Raw genomic sequence first — 19654 nt, 5'->3', positions numbered from 1 at the left:
ATGTGTGATTAGGTAGGATGATTCAGAGATAAACACTTATGGCTCCTCCTTAAGTGTGTCAAATATTTGACTTCCTAAATTGCCTTTTTCTGGCCTCTGATAATTGTACTTAATGTTAATCTGTATCAGTTATGCATGACCAATTTTGTGTGAGAATATCAGCAACTAATATCATAAATTGACCAAATTATCCAAAAATCTTAATATGTGAGCAATTAAGGTAATCTTTAAAAGAGCTATATGTAGGCCTTAATTTAAATCTATGATAGTTTTTGAAAAGTGTTTGTGAAACTTGGCAATTCTTAGATGTATAAACTTCAACTCTGAAGCTAATACTGGCTTAGAATTAGGAGCCCGAAACCATTCCTTGGTGGCGCAGTGGTTAGAGTGCAGTACTGCAGGCTACTTCTGCTAACTGCCAGCTACCTGCAATTTGGCAGATCGAATCTCACCAGGCTCAAGGTTGACTCAGCCTTCCATCCTTCTGAAATGGGTAAAATGAGGACCCAAATTGTTGAGGGCAATAGGCTGATTCTGTAAACCGCTTAGAGACTGCTGTAAAGCACTATAAAGGCGTATATAAATCTAAGCGCTGTTGCTATTTTTATACAAATAATGGACTGAAACAGACCTTCCTTCCAAAGTGGTTTATCAACCACAGAAATGAATGGGAAGAATATAAAAGTAGTCTCCCCATTTAAATTAAATCTGAATTATACAAATGCTGGAAAAACAGTTTAAATATAATTAGCTGGCTGTTCTGCAAGAATTACTTAGCTGAAAACAAAGAGTTTGGAAGCAGCAACCTGAGTAGGTTCTGCTTCTTAAAATAAATCCTCTTTCTGTCACCTAATTTATAAGGCAAATTTGGAAGACTGATGGCAAATATGGTAATCTTCTAACAAGTACTTCTTTGTGATTAAAAATTGAAGCATTTTTTTCATCCAATGGCCTGAATATAATCATGTGCATTTGTAAGGGTGGTGTAAATGTTTGTTTAGTCATATTTAATGTAACTAAGATTTGCTTCATTTAATATTGTTTTCCCAAATTAAGGTTTGAATGAAAACTTAATATTTTTTTTAATTATCATACTGTTCTAATTCTTGAACTTTCTATAAATTTTCTGTTGAGAAAGACTGTCTAACTTAAATTTGTATATTGTTTTATACCAGTGTTTTTCAAACCTGGCAACTTGGCAACTAAGATTTGTCTATTCCAACATCTTAAAGTTGCCAAGTTTTTTAAAAATACTGTTTTACACAACAATGAGTGATGAATCCATCCATAAGTGCTTAATCCCAGTAGCTCATAGGATTCCTTTTCTTCTGTCTCCAAAATAAGTTGCCACTTTCCCCAGCTTCTCATTTAGCTGCTGAAATATATTGTGGATATCAACTGTGTCGAAGCATTCAGTCTGCCAGGGATGTGTAATTAATTTTGAGTTCACAACCTTCTTGTACAACAGGAAGTATTCAATACATAGATTTGCCTCAGTATCTAGTCTAGTAAAATGATTCCTCATCTGTCTTCTTTTTCACAGGATTGGAACGAATTGCAAGAGATTCTTCTTATGAACAAGAAGGAAAGGTTCAGTTTGTCATTGATGCAGTATATTCAATGGCATATGCATTACACAACATGCATAAAGAACTTTGCCCTGGGTACATTGGTCTTTGTCCTCGCATGAGTACAATTGATGGCAAAGAGTTACTTAGTTACATCCGGGCAGTAAATTTCAATGGTAAGTTCATACTATTTTTATCTGTGTTAGATTTTTCATTTGCCGCAATACACTTTGAAACTTTTTATTGAAACCTCTCTCTCTCTCTCTCTCTCTCTCTGTCAAAAACAAAACAAAAACAAAAAACAGTGAAAGTGTGCCTCGTCTTCTTTTTAAGCTGATGTTAAAGGTTGATGTTTTCCCGCAAAAGGTAGATATTAAACATAAATTTATGTCAAGCCAAATAGGCAAACGGAAAATTGCTCCTCTAATAACAAATTATGTAGTCCTTCTATAACTGATGGATAACATACTAATTAAAGAAGAGACAGAGATCATGCACTCTTTAGTTTTAATTGTCTTTAAAATAGCTTAATGATGTCCCTATATATACATAGTTAGATCTATAATTGTTGATAGAAGCATCATCTTTTTCTGAATATTTCCATTATGATACTTCATTGTTACACATTTAACATGCTTGATTTATTCTAGGTTACTATGGATAAAATGTTGGTTTTAGTGCATTCTTTGCACGAGCACTTCAAATTATTTAGGAAGGAATGGTATTCAGTTGGTGGTAGAGGTGATTTACTGTCCGCTTAAAAATCTCAGCTTGTTTGATAGCAACGACTCAAGGATTCAGGAATTCTAATAAGCAGGCTTTTTCTAGTTTCTTCTATGTAGTTAGTCTTACTTGCTTACTCGAGAGGATTAAAGGCATGAACAGGTGATCTGTATTCATATGTTGTTTATTCACCGTAAGTCTAAGTAACTCAGTTATTGTTACTGATCTGTACAAAGAATTACGTTTGACCTCAGCAATTAAGCAAAATAAAATGATACATACTATTGAGTATTCTCTCTCTCGCTTCTAGCCAAACTCTATAAAATATTGTACTATTGGCATCTCCATGCTGAGAAAATGTAATTAGTGATCCATTGGCAGGATCAGTGGAAGTTTCCAAGCCAAAGTTTAATGTTTTATAGGTCATAGGAGGAAGACGAAAAGGGGAAGGTGAAATTAAAGGTTTTCAAAGCACCTGCTTCTTCCTGAAAATTCATCATTGTCCCGCTGTTGGATTGTATTTTACACATTTTTCAAAGGCAGGATGATCTGTATAATATTATTCTTTTTGCAGAATGCCTACAAACTATAGGCAGAGCAGCACTATTAGACTATACTCTAGTGACCTCAGCTGCTAGCCCTCCTTTAAAAAAGTACAAGATTGTTTTCCATTTAGCTTCCAAGTGGAAACTGTGTGTTTCAGATGCTTTTCCTGAAGCCAAACAAACAAGCAGGGCAACATCCAAACATTTGCTGTAGTAAAAGTATCTCGTGTGTCTTTGATTTGCTGTAGTAAAAGTACATTTGCTGTAGTAAAAGTATCTCGTGTGTCTTTGATTTCTCTTTTTGTAATTTCCACAAAAAGAAAGACTTACGTAACAAATAAAATAACAGCAAGAATGTATTGTGGGATGCTACCAGTTCTGCCCAGTTCTGTAGAGCCGGTAGCTCTGAAGAGCAGCAGACACAGAACCGGTTCTGTGTTTGCTGCTGTTTGGCCCACCTGCCCACCTGGGCTCTTACCTGTCCTTTATTTCCTTCTTTTTCAACCTCAGCTGCTATGGAGGGCAAAAACACTTCTCCCCACCATGATGCAGGAGGCCGACTAGGCTATGCCCACCATGGCCACGCCCACCCAGCAACTGGGCAGAGAACCTGTTGCTAAAATTTTTGAAGTCCACCCCTGATCATCTATGTGTGAATCCTCTCTACTCCCATGTAATAAAATACATGCTTAATAAATACATGGCTTTATAAGAGAAAAAGGAACAAAAAAGGGTCTAGTGTAGCTTCATTCTGGCGAGATTGGAAGTATTGGTAAGAATGACCAAGACAAAGTAAAATAAAATATACATGGATTTCTTTCTCAGCAACGTTGAGTTTGTTTTTTGTTTGAAAAATCAGAGCTCCACAGTTTCAGCTATCCTGGAGCATTTGTGCCATCAAATGCTGATCAAAAAGAAGGGAGCATAAAGCATAGCTGATCTCTAAGATGTTGATGAGTTATTTAGCTTGCATTTCTTTCTGCAGACTGTATTTCTCTGAATTCAGACAAACTATTAAATCTTCCTTCGGACAGACTTTGTTTTTTTTGCATCAAGAGAGTTTTAATAAAATGATTAAACTGCCAACCACTTTGTGTACCAAGGCTAAGTATCCAATGTAGGTGGAATAGCCACCACCTTGTGGAAATAATAAAGCAATTGTAGAATTGATTGACTCTCTACTGCTAAAGCTGCTACTCCAACCATGGAGGAAACATTATTTGTCTGCCTTAAAAATAATAATAAAAAACCCTGAATTTTATGTACCTTCTTCAATCTTAATCTTAAGGACTTCCTAACAACTCCATAGAGGCTATCCTTTCTGGAAGAAAAAATGACTGATTTATGATTTGGCCCAGGTCTAATGCTAATAATGTTATATGCATGAACCTAGAGTTAACAGATTCATTTAACTGTGTTTGTTTTCCTGCTGAGTCTGCAAGAAGATGAATTTTGACTTCCATTTTAAGTAACTCTGGGTATCCATTGCTTCTGAGCTCAGAGAAATCATGCCATGTTTAAAATCCTGTCCTGTTTTCTTAAACCATAAGCATGGTTAGTATACATCAAACTATTTTCTTGTCTTGTACTCATACTTTCTAATCACAGTTTTCAACCCAAGCTGCCTCTTAAAAAGGATATAGAGCTTCTTTTGACTTATTCAGAGACTAATAGAATCTTAGAGTTGGAAGTGGCCATTTTAGTCCAACTTCTTATTGGTAAAGGAATAAGTTTTCAAATGTCCTTACTGGTGGTTATCCAGCCTCTTCTACCAGTCATTACTATAATTCTTCAACATTACAATATCTACCAAGAAAAGTACCTGATTAAAAATGACATAAATTTAATCTGTTAATACAGTTCTTTATAAAACCAAGTAAAATTCTAGGATTCACTTAATTGTTTATATGGAGTCGACATGAATTAATTAGATTTTCCTCATCTCATTTTTCCTGTCTTTGTTCAATTAATAGAATTATTGTTGTCAAGGTAATTAATTGTTGTTTGGTTAATATACCTTATATACCACTTTATAGAGCTTTACAGCCCTCTCTAAGCAATTTACAGAGTCAGCATATAGCACCCAACAATTTGGGCCCTCATTTTACCCACCTCGGAAGGATGGAAGGCTGAGTCAACCTAGAACATGGTGAGATTTGAACTGCTAAATTGCAGCCAGCCAGCAGCCAGCCAAAATAACCTGCAGTACTGCACTCTAATCACAGTGTCACTGTGGCTCATAGTAATATATTTATGTCTCACTTTACCTAATTACTGATATCCATTGTTTATAATAAAATACAAATAGTGAATTAAAACAGTGGTTGGAAATCCATAATGCTAAAAATTAGCTCTAAAATGTGTTACCCATTTCTGCGAAGATGATATTCAGAAAGGAGCGTATGAAATGAGAGAGTAATTTATTTAGAAATATATATTGCTCATAGAATAAAAAATCCTACAGCATTAACTCTGAAACAATGTTATTCCCCCAAAATAAAAAATATGTCATGCATAGTTGAAAATTACAATGTAACTTTCTAAAATGGAGAAGGTGTACGAATCAACAGTTCTCATTGAACACAATAATGAACCAATAGTTAATTGTTGAACATTTTGCAATTGTTTTCCTTTTGTTAACCCTTTTATTTTTTATTTTTTAAAAATAATTTTAGAAATCATTTGAAGCAATTCAATTCAACTAGAAACAGAGCTGAAAATAATTTTTTACAACGCACATTTTCAAGTTATTAGGCCAGTAAGTCTGTGTTTGTATGTTTATGTGCTGAGTTTGGCCTGTGAGCCTGGAAGAATCTCTTCAGTTTTCATGTGGATTTTAGAAGTAGATTGCCACTGTTTTCTTCCTAGGGTCAAGGGCCAATGACCATCCCAAGATCACCCAGCTGGCTTTGTATTTCCAGCCTGATACCCTAATCTGCACCAAACTGGCTCTTTTAGTAAGCTTGCCAGTATAACTGAATTGCAAAATACATTTAAAAATTCCTTAATATTCTATGCAAATTGGTAATGTATAGTTATTAATTCCATGTGCGTCAGTTGGATAAAAGATATTTTGCAATCATTTTGCACCGTTTCACATGTGCTGAATAAATCAAAACAAACTTTAGACTATCCTAGCCACTAATGATCTCCCAAGGGAAGCAGAACAATGCAAATTTTGCAGTTTATATATTTGAAAATGGGAATAAAAGGATATGTGGCAAAGGAGATAAAATTATGTAATATGTGATTATGGTTTCCTTTCTAGAAGGGAATTTCATGGAAGAAATTCTATTTGCAGAATATTCCTCCATACTAAAATGTCTATAAATTGTTTCTTGTCAGAAAATGGCTAGTATGTGAACTAAATTTTCGTTTGGCATTTTAATTACAATAAGATACGGTATATTCTTAACTTGTCCAAATCCTAAGGTTAATAAATATTATGAAAATAATTCTGCAGAAGGTAGCGCAGTATTCTTTTTTTCCCGTTGATTTTTTGATAGTAAAGTTTGGATGGATGGAAGGAAAGAAGGAAGGAAGGAAGGAAGGAAGGAAGGAAGGAAGGAAGGAAGGAAGGAAGGAAGGAAGGAAGGAAGGAAGGAAGGAAGGCATATCAAAATGACCAGTGAAGTAAGGAAACGAAGAAAAAAACTATAAGCATTTACAAGCATGTTTAAAAACACAGACGATTTATTCAGTTGTAATAGAAAAGCATTAAAGAATTTAAAAAGCTCACGGTATATTTCATTGCATATTATTATTTTGGTTGTGATATATATTTTCTCCTATTATGGGATGTTCTTTCTGTTTCTGTATGTCTATGTACAGAATGTATCTGCAATGTGTGGTGTTTTAAGATATTGTATTGTTCTAATTGTATGATATCCAAAGTTGGTTTTGATTTGATTTTGATTGATATTATAAATATCAATGATAAATAAAGAGTTCATTAATTTGTTACATTAATTCTGCAAATGCTAAACCACCTTCCATACTTAACGGAGGACCAAAATTTACAGCCTCTCAGCCTCTGTCTATTTCAGTACATTAACCAATTTACAAATTGACTCTTTCATTATAAATCAGGTATTGGACTTTGTCAGTAAGTGAGATACAGTACATCAGAAACTTTTATTTTGAAATTACATAGTTTTCATGCAGGGAATTGTGTAGGCAACAGATAGGCTTGATGTAAATTTGGTTAGAATGTTTTCTGTTTGTTCTCAAATGAAATATAATCTGATTCACAGCATAACTGGGCCACACATGAATTAATTTAAAATTCCTTTTCAAAAGGCACTGCTGATTTTTTTATGAAGGATCGGTGATGCTAGAAATATTTTGCAAACTAGTCAAAGGGTTAAGCAAAAGCATCTAACAAAAAAGTGCAATAAAGCCCAATACATTTATTATCAAATCAGCTTTTATGGAATACATCACATAGCAAAATATTATTGTTTTAAATAAAACCAAAATAGATACTCTATTTCTGCTATCTAATATTAGTTGAGTCGACCTTCTTTTATCTGTTTGTATCCCTCATTGTGTTGCTTGAGATGCATTGTTAAACCTTGGATAGGAGACATACATCACAAAAATACAAATTCAGATTTTGTTGCATGTGTATGGCAAAAACATCAATTATTTTATACTGAATGCAATTGTATATTGTTTTGATGACTATTAGCTCACTATGTCCTTCATTTTGTATATAATTTGAGCACTTAATTAGAAGACATGGTTGAAGCTGAAGTATATTAAAACTTTAGGTAAACCAAGCATTAATCTACAATGCCTTTTGAAAAACTCATGATTGGAATGAAGAGTCAGCTTCATAACTTATACAGTATAGCTGCTTGTTTGCTTGTTATTTATTTTTTTGGCTTGTGCAAAGAGATGTGATCTGCCTTTCTCTTACCTCCAAGTTTTGGAATGAACACAATTTGAATCATTGATTAAAATGTGGAACTGAAAATAACATGGTCCACCTTGTGATCAATCCACGTTTGCTATTCGTTAATCCATCCTTGATATTAATGTAGCATATGTTTTCATGCTCGAAAACTACTGAAGGTTCAAAGAAGCAATGAAAGCAAAATGATTTAACTTCCCAAAAAGGATAAGGCCATGTTTGAATCCAATAATTCCAGTGAAGCTTTAGTATTCAACTATTTACTCCTTGTTTTTGGATTGACACTACGTACTCAAACAAGATGGTTAATTAAAATTATGAGTACATATTATTCTATATTTGTATGGTTTTAAATTCTTAAATTTGAAATAAAAAGGTGGCAAAAATACAAAAAGTCCTTTAAAAGAAATGGAGTCATAGGAAGTGCTTTCCTCTATAGTACATATGTAATAAGAAACATATTGGCTGATGATATATACCAATGAAAGCCATTCTTCAGACAGATCATAATAATGACAAACTATCTATATCTTTCAAAAAAAACCCACATACACACAACAACCCTAGTTTCTAAAAGATTCAAGTAGACATAATTATCTAAAGCAATAATTAGAAGAACTTTGTAATTAGCAGGCATGGCACATGTAATAGCACTGCTCTAGAGATTTTGGATTTTGAAGACTGAAAGGTATTTTCAAATATGTGCCCAATAATATTAGGTCATATGGTGACTTCCAGTTTGCAAGGTTTCAGCGGGGGCAGGGATTCGTGATACTGCGCGATTCCTGCTGCGCTCGCTACCAAGGTTCCCCCGATCCATTTGGATCTGGGGGATATAGCTGCCCTGTAGGGGCAGCTGAAGACAGGGGGATCCGGACAGGGGTTTGGGGGTGTTGCAGACCCCCTCCCCAGCCAGCAATACCCCCTTTTCCCAAGGCAGAGGAGCGGCGGTCTGTAATGGCCGCCACGAAGAAACCTACAGCCATACAAGATTGTGCTGGAGGGAGAAAGTTGGAAGAGTTGTGAAAGTTGTTTCTGACCGGGACAGAGCAAAGCAAGAGAAAGTACCCTGGAATTTTGAAAAGTTGCTAAAAATACATTGTTTTCAGAGAGAGTTGCAAGCAGTGAATGGAACTCTAAAAGGGAAAGTTTCCTTCTTTTTTCACTCTCCTTCCTAACGTGACAGTGGATGGAACCATAAAAGAAATCGGAAAACCTGCATTGGAGGTATTTAAATGCTGAAGGATATGGATTTCTGAACATTTTAAAAAAAAGAATCTTTTTTGCTGTGAGTGGGAAGGGAGAGGGAAAAAAATTGGAGCAGAATTTGAAAATAAGGAGAAGATTGCCTAGAACTCTAAAGAGTTATTAAATATTAATAAGACTTTTAAAAGATATATCCTAAATGGAAGTTTGTGATTAAACTTTAACCCCAGAAAGAGAAAGTGAAGAAGGAGAAAGTATTTAAAAAGTATTTAAAAGAAACAGCTTGTTTGGATTGTTTGGTGACTTTGGAACTTTTGAGAATTACCTCTGATTAAAGCTCTTGGATGGTTGTTTGTTTGGAAAAACGTTTTCTCTTTATAATGGCATCACTTGTGGATGGATTGAAACTTGTATATCAAAAATATGAAAAAGAAAAGCAAGAAGGGAAGGATGCTTTGGGCACTCTCTTTCAATTTTTAGAAATGGCGGTTTGTACATATGTAAAGCTGAATGCGCAACAGGATGACTGGGACAAAGAAGAAGCCATTTTTGATGAACAAGTGACTTTGACTGGGGAAGGAAAGGAGAAAGAGAAAAAGGAAAAGAAGACTTTAAGACTTGGAAAAATAACCCCAAAAGAGAAGATTAAGATGAAAAGGGGACACTATGTTAGAAAACAACAGAAAGGAGGAAAGCAGAATAAAAGGGAGGTGGAGAGACAAGGGGGTAAAGAGGACGAGGAGGAGAATAAGCAAGGGAGGAAGGAAGGGATGAGAAGTCTTAATGGTGGGGAGCAAGATGTAAAGAAACAAAAGTTTTTTAGAGATAATGGGTAAAATTTACTGAAAAGGGGATTTTGGAAAGGTACACAAGATTGTATTATTGTATTTTCACATTTGTACTTAGAAATGATTATAGAAAATTGGAAATAATATGCAATTTAAAATGTGATGATATATTTAGCATAACTTAGTGAAATTTTTGTCAAGAAAAGGGGAACACTTTAATGAAACAATGGCTTAAGTTATGTGATATGGAGGGGAAACAATCATGGAAAGCATAAGTGTTCCCATAAAGGTATGGTATTTAACTGAAATGGGTAAAATGTTTAAGATTGTTAATATTAATGATTAGACTATGTTGTCCTAGTGGAATTTTTTTTTTTTTTTTGAAATGAGAGATTTGGAGTAGGAGAAGGGGGAACAGCCTAATGAAATAATGATTTAAAATATGTGATGGGGGGGGGGGAATAATCTTGGAAAGTAGGTGCTCCCATAAAAGTATGTGATTTAATTGAAAAGTAATGTGCTAAGTGTTTAAGATATAAATGAACATTAATATTAATGAATAGATTTGTACTGGTATTGATAATACTGTATAATTTTAGAATGTACCAAACAGAATCCCAATGTAAGCTATGTATTCTATATTAAGTATTATAAATGTAGGGGAAAGAGATAAAGGCGTCATACTCCAATTAGTGTACAGCAGAAGTCTTTTTTAAAGAAGAAAGATAAATGGATAGCTGGAAGTAGAACAGACAAAGAATAATATTATGATTCGAATTGAGATGAGATAAACAAATAAAATAAAATTAAGAAAATTTAAAAGAGAGGGGAAGCTATATAGAAAATTGAAAATGTTAATAAGATAAGGAATGATATATAAAATGAATATGAATTTGATTTTGTGTCTGTACGAAGAGTTTTAACCCAGGACTAAGCAACCTTCAGAAAAGAGGTTTTTTATGTTTCTATGTCTTGTGTTTTTGTATGTCTTTAAAAATTAATAAAATTTGTTTAAAAAAAAATTAGGTCATATGGTCAAAATCCAATAATGTATTTTAATGAAACGGAAAATATAATATCTCATATACATTTTTACATATAATTTAAAAAACAGAAATACAAAACAATAGAGGTACAATATGATAGATTGTTGAATTTTGTTTAACTGAATGATGATGCTAAATAAAAAACATTAACCATTAATATTTTAAACTATGCAACTTTGTTGTAATAGGAAATAAAATGCAACAAACTCATATATATTAAAATAGCTGTTTGGATAAAGGTTAAAAAAAAGATAAAAATATGAAGACATAAACATAGCCTTGTTTTTTTTTGGACCTTAAGTAGATATAGTGTGAGACCTGGAATATCCCCCCGCAAAAAAAAAATAAAATAAAATACTCACCAAGAGTAGACTAGCAAAAGCAATAGACCATTTGATTTAGTTATAAAATGTTTTGCAGAGGTTTTCTGAGACTTTAGATAAAAGCTATTCACAACTTTATATTACATATTTCAATCAATAATTAATGTGGCTTCATCTGTTTATAGTATACAGATTTAACCCCAAAATATAAAAAAAAATCAGTATTAGTTGAATACTGGAACTTGTGAATGATGTATTTTAATGAATAAGTTAGAAAATTACTATTGTACCATATAGTATGATACAGTTTTAAGGTATAATACTCTGTCTGTTCTGTACAATTGACTTCCTTCAGCTGTTTTTCAAGGAAATCCAAAGAGGTCCTATTTCATATACAACACATGATTAACTTCCCATTAGACTAATTTAATTCATCATGGTCAGAAATTGGATATGCAGTTACATTTCCATTATATCTAAAAATCACTTCTTTAGAGAAAATCATGATTACTTTTGAATTAGGTTCCACAAGGCATTGTGGTTTATTCCTCCTTACAAGGGAAGAAAAAGTCTCAGATATGAATGTCCATGGGGATTCTCAATCATCCATGTGATTGTCCCAAAGGTGCTTTTTCAAGAGGCATCTTGATTCTCATCCAAACAAGCGTCTTCAGTGAATTGTGGAGAATAGAAAGATTTATGTTCCTTGCCGTCATCTGGTTGTTAGCACTCTCTCTAAGAGTCATTGAGAAAACTGTAAACAGGAGATAGATGGGTGTCATATATCCTCTGTTGCAATTGGGCTGTACACTCTTAATGTAGATGACTTTTCTGATCCCTCTATCAAACCATAGTCCTTTCAGCAGTTCCAAGAAGGTTCCACACTCATTTGCACTCTTCAGGTGACCTGAGAGCACCAATAAACCTTCAAGTGGCCCCAATGACTCTCACCAAGAATGCCAACACCAGATGACCGCAAGGAACATACATTCTTTCATTCTCCACCATTCAGTTGGAACTGAAGACACTTACTGGATAGAAGCAAAAAGTCCAGCAGACTCTTAAAAAAGCATTTTTAGGCATGAAACAGTGATGCTAAGGAAGTAATTAATTCACTTCACTTACACAATATAACTTGTATTTGTTGTCTTTTTTCTTTACTCCTTAATAGTGCCTTCAAAGCCAATAATTCATTATTTATTCTATTTATGCAAGCAATATCCAGAAGACAAATGTTGAAAATTGATTGTATCATTTTTAATTTATTACAAATTACAAAGATAACACTCATACAAACTAAAAAATGAATAAAAAATAGAAATAGCAGAAATGGAAAAAAATAGAAAGAAAAAATGATAATGATAATGATAATAATAACAACAATAGCAACAGCAACAACAATAATAATAATATCATATAAAGAAAACATTGTAATTTACAAATGGTTTTCAAAGGTACCTCCATGTAGAGTGCACTGCAATAGTCATAGTATGACATGATCAGGATTTGAGTGAAAACGCAGAGAAGAGAAAGTTCATTTGAATGAGAAAATATTTCTGTGTCACCCAGTCAAGGAATACTTACATGTTTGTGTAACCTTTATATTATGAGTTCTTAATATTAATGTGAAACTTTCAATTTGGACATCTCAGCACCTTTTATTTCATCCTACTTAACCTACATTTTCATTAATTCATATTTTTAAAAGTGGATAGATTTTTCTAAAGGAAAAGCAAGTCATAAAATGTAAATTCAAATCGTGTTTTATGGTAGTTTTTGCAATTCTTTAATATTTAATATTTTTCTTATTTTTAAAATATGAATTTCTTTATCCATTATTGAAGGGAAATTATTACTTGATTTGGTGTAAAATAAACATGCTATTTCTAGACAATTCTTTTGAATGGATACTCATTATTCTATTCACCCAGTTGCCATTTGAAAAAGAATAATTAAAAGGGAAAAAAGATAGACCAGGAATACTTAGACAAATCTAAAATAAACAAAGAGAAAGGAGAATGAAGGAAGCATAATCTGTTTAGCTTTATCTATGAGACTTTACTATGAATTTTAAAGCCTGCCTATGCATCATTCAGATTGAATCTTCAACCACGTCAGGAAGCAGAATTCTAATTTGTATTTCTGGGTTTTGCTCTGTCATATGATTTGTTTTTAAATAGATACCAGATAACCAACACATTTTCAAGCACAAATCCACAATGCAGTTATTATTTTACAAACAGAATAGTATCATGTCTCTAATACTAAGTAATCCCAACCATATAAACATAGAGATGTAGAGATAACTCATACAAGTACAAAAAAATAATCCTATTCACCTTAAAGCAGTATCTATGTTGGATTGCACTGTTGTGTTTCACATAAATAAGACTATTGGATCCTGTTCAGAGTAATTTCAAATGTATACATATATCTAAAAATTCTTATATAAAGTGATGTATTTCAAGAACAAATACTCTTCAGATATTGTACTTTCAGGTAATGTAAATTTCCCCCTAGCTGAAGAAACGACTAAGAACCATATTGTAAGTCTCATTTTATCCTCAAATCCTTAAAATTTGAAGTGGGGACATACATCTGCATTTCATGTCTGCATCTGAAATATAAAACATCAACAAATATAAACATCAACAAATCTGATAGAAGAACAAAAAGTTAGTTTATTTTCACTGTGAAGAATATAAATATTCTACCAAAGAAATGAAAGTTGTATCACAATATAAAATGAACTTGTTATGTGATAGGAAAAAGTGCTGCGTAGTATATTATGAAGAGTCATGGTGGTGCAGTGGTTAAAATGAGATATTGCAGTATTTTAGGCTAATTCTGCTGATTGCCAGCAGTTTAATTCTCACTGGCTCAAGGTTGATTCAGCTTTCCATCCTTACGAGGTTGATAAAATGAGGCCCCAATTGTTGGGGTAATATGTTGAGTCTGTGGAGATGTATATAAGCCTAACTGTGATTGGTATTACTTCTTAAAAGGTTATATGTACTGTTACTTTATTTAGCTTATATGCAGATTATACCATGAAAATGGAGGATGGTTAAAATGGACTAGTAGAATAAAAGTTAGAAATAAACTTGATGGGAAGTAAAATCAACAAGTTCAGGAATGTTTGATGACAGAAAATAAGGAAGACTTGAGGAATTTTTTTTGTTAAAATTGAATAAAGAGATTGCAGAATCAATATTTATTAGAAAACAAAGTGGTAATGTAGGAAATGTCAACCTAAAGCAAGAAGAGAAGAAATTGAAGTGGTACCGCACTTTATTTTCCTGATCTCCAAAATTCACAGAAATAACAACCATAAACATGATAAAAAGGGACATCTACTTGGGAGAAAAATTATGACAGATTGAAGCAAATCTTACTGTGCAGAGATGTCACCCTACCAATAAAGGTATGTATTAAGTGATAGTTTTCCCAGTTTTAACATACAACTGTCAGGACTAGACCATCAGAAAGGCTGGTCAAGGATAAAAATCAATAGCTTAGAACTGGCCCTGGATTAAAAAATGTTAAAAATACTTGAACTGAAATTTAAACTAAACTAAAAGAAAAAAACTGCTCACTTGAAACACCAATATTGAAGTTAAAGCTTAAATACCACGGGAACATAATGCAAAAGGAAGAATGACTTGAAATGATCCTGATGCTTATAAAAAAATAGAAGGCAATTGAAAACAAGTTATCAAGGTGCTTTTTCAAAAGACAAATGGACTTTCTCACAGCTTCAGAGTTTCCTAGGATTTGTAAACTTTTACCAGCAATTCATTCCCTCATTCACTGAGATAGCTTTGCCCCTTATGGAGCTATTGAAACAAGAGGAATTGACCCTAAACCCAAGCCCAACCAGCCTCTGACCTGGATTCTTGACTTCTATTTGAGGAACTAAAAGGACTAAGTATAAAGTATAAAATCATACATTGCAATGTCCTACCGGTCAATGAATACTTCAGCTTCAACCATAACAACACAAGAGCAAACAATTGAAACAAGCTCAAGGTAAACTGCACCAAACTTGATTGCAGAAAATACGACTTCAGCAACAGAGTGGTCAATGTCTGGAATACTCTACCTGACTTTGTGGTTTCTTCCCCAAACCCCAAAAACTTTAACCTTAGACTGTCTACTATTGACCTCACCCCTTTCCTAAGAGGTCAGTAGGGGGCATGCATAAGGACACTAAAGTGCCTACCATCCCTGTCCTATTGTTTCTTTTATTTTTCTTATATGTACTCATTTCTTGTATTCATAACTATGTTTATACTTATACCAATTATCTTGTAAGCGATTGACAAATCAAATCAATCAATCAATAAAATAAATATTCTCCAAGGAATCAATCCTTTGGCATCCTGACTCTGAGTGACCTTTTGTGGTGCAAGCAGATCAGAGGTGGTATTAAGCATTTTCTGACCAGTTCTGGAGAACCGGTAGTGAAAATTTTGAGTAGTTCGGAAAACCAGCAAATACCACCTTTGACTGGCCCTGCCCCCATCTATTCTTTGCCTCCCGATTCCCAGCTGATTGGCTGGGTCTTCTTTTGTTGCCTTGCACAGGAGAATGGAGCTGGAAATCAGTGGGGTGGGAAGGGAATGGGGATTTTGCAGTAATCTTCCCTCAAGAGTGGGCTGTGAATGGAGATTTTACAGTATCTTTCCCCTGCCACCCCCACCAAACCATGCCCACAGAACCAGCAGTAAAAAAAAAAAAAATTGAATCTTGCCACGGAAGCAGATGCCAACAATGTCTCAGTAGCAGCAGTATTCCTACAAGAAAACTCTCTAGTCCAACTGCAGCCCTGTGCTTACGTGTGCCAAATTTTTTTCTTGGATGAAAAGTGAAATGTCTTCAAGCAAAACAAGAAAGTCCAGTTGCTGTTGAAAAAAAACACCCCTTTGGGGCAACCATGACTTGGATGACCGAGAATCTCCATAGACAATTGAAAAAGAGGACACCAGAAGACAAGGTAGCTAGCCATGATCACTGATGACACCAGTATGGCTTAGAAACTTTCTGACAGTTCTGGAAACATTATGACCTTGTGGCTCATGAAGCATGAGGAGTGACAGAACAAATGAAAAACAATAACCATCAATTTATATTGGATCTAATTTTATGTATGTTATACATTATGGAAAAATGGATTACTATTAAATGGTCTACTTGAAAGATATGTTTTCAGTTGAAATTTTCAATCTACTCTTTTCTACAGGTATGTCTCCTGCTCAGTTGAAATGAAATAATTGACTACTAAGAGAAAGAAAACTTCTTGACAATTCCATTCTTCCTGAGCATTCCCCTAAAATATAAGTAGAATGTGCATTGTATTCAGCAAAAAAGCAGAAAGTCTTGAGATAGTAATGCATAACCAAGCATATTGAGGCTTCAAATCGAGAGAGAAAGCTTCATATCTACTAGGAAAAGGAGCAGAAAGTAGCAATATATGATATTTTAAAGGTAAAAAATACTGTACTGCCAGTATATTTATTTTCTTTGTACATTTTAAAACTATGGTGCATTCTTTAAAACAGTTTTTAAGAGTCCACTGATGTAAAAAATTCTACTGCAGTCATTGACTAGTGTAAAGTGAACCTAAGTTTACAGTATAAACAATGTACACTAATCTAGAAACTTTAGGAAAGTAGCTAAAGATTCGTATTGCCAGTAGAAAAATAGGAACTTATTATAACAATAAGATTTCTATAAATCCTTTTAAGGCTGAAATATAAAATAGGTTCCATTTTTCTGCTGCTTATAAAAAAGTGTATTAAGCTGCAGTTTGTGGGAATTTAATTTCTGTTTGTAGAAAGCTACTGTACTATATGCTTAGTTTTAAGAATCTATTAAAAGTGCACTAAAATGAATCAGGTGAAGGATCATAAAGTATCAACATCTTTTTTCATGGTAATGGATAAACCTGTGTGCGTTAATGGATACCAGAGAAGTACTGTACAAATTGTACTTGTCAAATTCCGCACAATATCATTGTGTTAAGATTGGCCGTTGAATAATAGAATTATGGGTTTCTCAAAATTGATGCAACTAAAGCATTGTTTTTGTTTATTTGTCTTCAAGATAAATAGACAAAATAAACAAAAAATGGTGAATACAATTTAATGCATTTTTTTTTTCAGGATTTCAATAGTGGTTTGCCATTGCGTGCCATTGTGTGTTTCCTAGAGTTGTGAGAGAATGACTGACTCAAAATCACTCAGCGGGATTTGTGTGCAAAATGGGATTAGAAGTCATTTTCTTCCAGTTTCTAGTTCAGTACCTTAAAATACTAAACTAAACTTGCTCTTGCAACTAGTATATACCTATTCATAATTCATCCATAAAGTTGGTTGCTATTACTTCTCACAGAATATTTCAGGGTTTATCATTTCCAGATTATGGGTTCAATATCATCATCTTCTTCATTATCAGCATCAGCATCATTATCATCGTGATTGTCATCATCATCATCACCACTATCTACTGCATTCCAAAACTAGACTTCTTTTAAGAATGCAAGAAAAACAATAAGATAACATTTTGTACCAGAAAGTAAGCAGTAAAGCTGTAAAATACAGCAGTGGAGGGGAGCTGTACTGTCATTAGGAATTATCCACTTTTCAGTTGACCTTTTTCTGAGGTAACTTTTTAAATACTAGGATCCTATGTAGTACAAGGCTTCATAAACTAATATCAACATTTTAAATTAATCCTGATAGCTCAGAGCCAGCCAGTGTGGTGTTTTAAATACCAATGATATTTATTTCCATTTAGCAACGTATTAAGTCAAGCTGCTGTAATTTGCACCAGCTACAACTCATAGAAGGTTTATAGGGTGCTTTATTTAGAGTAAGCCAAGCATAAAATTATTAGGGAATAACTCCAACTAGTGTGTCAACAAAAGCTGAGCACAAGTTCTTTTTGTCTCTTAAGTGATAGCTTAGAATCAGTGTGGACTTCCCAAGCTAATGACCCTTTCATTTAGAGACTCTTACCTCTTGCAGAAAAATCCCTTTTATTTTTCCCGAGAACCTCATATCTAGAATACCTTTCACCTTATTTGACTTCAGTCTATTTTTTTGGGCTCACCTTCTTGTTCACAGATAACAGATAATTAAAGTTGGAAGGGATCTTGGAGGTCATCTAGTCCAACCCCCCACCCAAGCTCTACAAGTGCTTTAGAAAATAGATTGACCCCTTCCTCTCTGTGACAGCACCTCAAATATTGGAACACTGCTATCATGTCTCCCCTGGTTCTTTTCTTCACTAGACTAGCCATGCCCAATTCCTGTAACCATTCTTCATATGTTTTAGTCTCCAGCACCCTAATCATCCTGGTGGCTCTTCTCTGTACTTTTTCTAGATTCTCAACATCTTTTTTATAATGTGGTGACCAAAACTGGATGCAGCACTCTAGGTGTGTTCTTACTAAGGCTTTATAAAGTGGTATTAGTACCGCACTTGATCTTGATTGTATCCCTCTGTTAATGCAATTTAGGATTGCATTAGCTTTTTTGGCTGCTGCTACATACTGCTGGCTCATATTTAGCTGGTTGTCTACTTAAGACTCCAAGATCTCTCTCACAGTTACTGCTATTGAGCCTGGTTTCATCCATTCTATCTATGTACTTTTGGTTTTTCTTGCCTAAGTATAGGACTTTACTTTTCTCTACATTGAATTTTATTTTGTTAGATATGGCCCAGTGTTCTAGTCTGTCAAGATCCATCTGGATCTTGACTCTATCTTCTTGGATGTTAGTGATTACTGCCAGTTTAGTATTGTTAAGTTTGGGAAAAGAGAGGCTGAACCAGAGCATGAGTGCAACAAATACTTTATTATAACAATAAAGGGCTGACCGTGCTTGCCACGCCTGGAAACTGGCTCGCAGCAATCAGCAACTGGTTGGACCCCGCAGCCTGCTTTTATAGCTGGCTGCTGGGGAGAACCAACCAATGAGGGAAGGGAAGAACGCCCACGCAAAGTGAATGGACCTGAGTGAGAACTCCTAGAGTTCTCAGGACATAACACCCCTTCCCCCCAGATGCGAACACGCATAGTCTTTGAGGTAGGCAGGAGGTTTATGTTGGCGCCCGGAACGGCGCAGCTCTGGAACGGGGTCTGCCTGGGAAGGCAGAGCCGGCAAAGTGTCACCAGTGTGCCCCTCGGTTCGGGCATGCCCGGGGCTCGTAGGGTTGGTCACTGGGGATGTGCTCCCGTAGACTGGATCGGGCTGGTCAACCGTCTGGGCGCCGCTGTCCGTGTTCGGGCTTTCGGGACCGGCTGTAGGTGTGAACTGGTCGCCGGGCATGATGTGGATGTGGGGCTGAGGATGAGGCCTCCCTTCGTCTTGTGACTCTGGATCCCTGCTGGCGAGGGTGCTGAGGCGCCTACGCAGTTGGTCTATGTGCCTTCTCCAGACGCGGCCATCCTCCAGTCTGACCCGATACGACTGCGGCCCGGTGATGGCTACGATCTCGCCCGGGATCCACAGGGGTCTCCAGCGAAGTTCCTCACG

The 19654-nt window shown here is 34.8% G+C and overlaps 1 protein-coding gene across 4 annotated transcripts in view; it reads left to right on the top strand.

Moving 5' to 3' along the window:
- The window catches only part of GRM8 (glutamate metabotropic receptor 8), a 512156-nt gene that overhangs the window by 343029 nt on the left and 149473 nt on the right, over window positions 1-19654 (top strand). For all 4 annotated transcript variants that reach the window (XM_087934107.1, XM_087934106.1, XM_087934104.1 and 1 more), the window contains one exon: window positions 1544-1744. In XM_087934107.1, coding sequence (XP_087790233.1) covers window positions 1544-1744 — 201 coding nt within the window. The remainder of the gene's footprint in view (window positions 1-1543; window positions 1745-19654) is intronic.

The sequence above is a fragment of the Pseudonaja textilis genome, chromosome 5, assembly GCF_049901715.1.
Source record: "Pseudonaja textilis isolate UNSWEBS1 chromosome 5, rPseTex1.2, whole genome shotgun sequence".
NCBI lineage: Eukaryota > Metazoa > Chordata > Lepidosauria > Squamata > Elapidae > Pseudonaja > Pseudonaja textilis.
The sequence above is the reverse complement of the archived record's forward strand: the minus strand, read 5'-3'. Positions and strand labels throughout refer to the sequence as shown.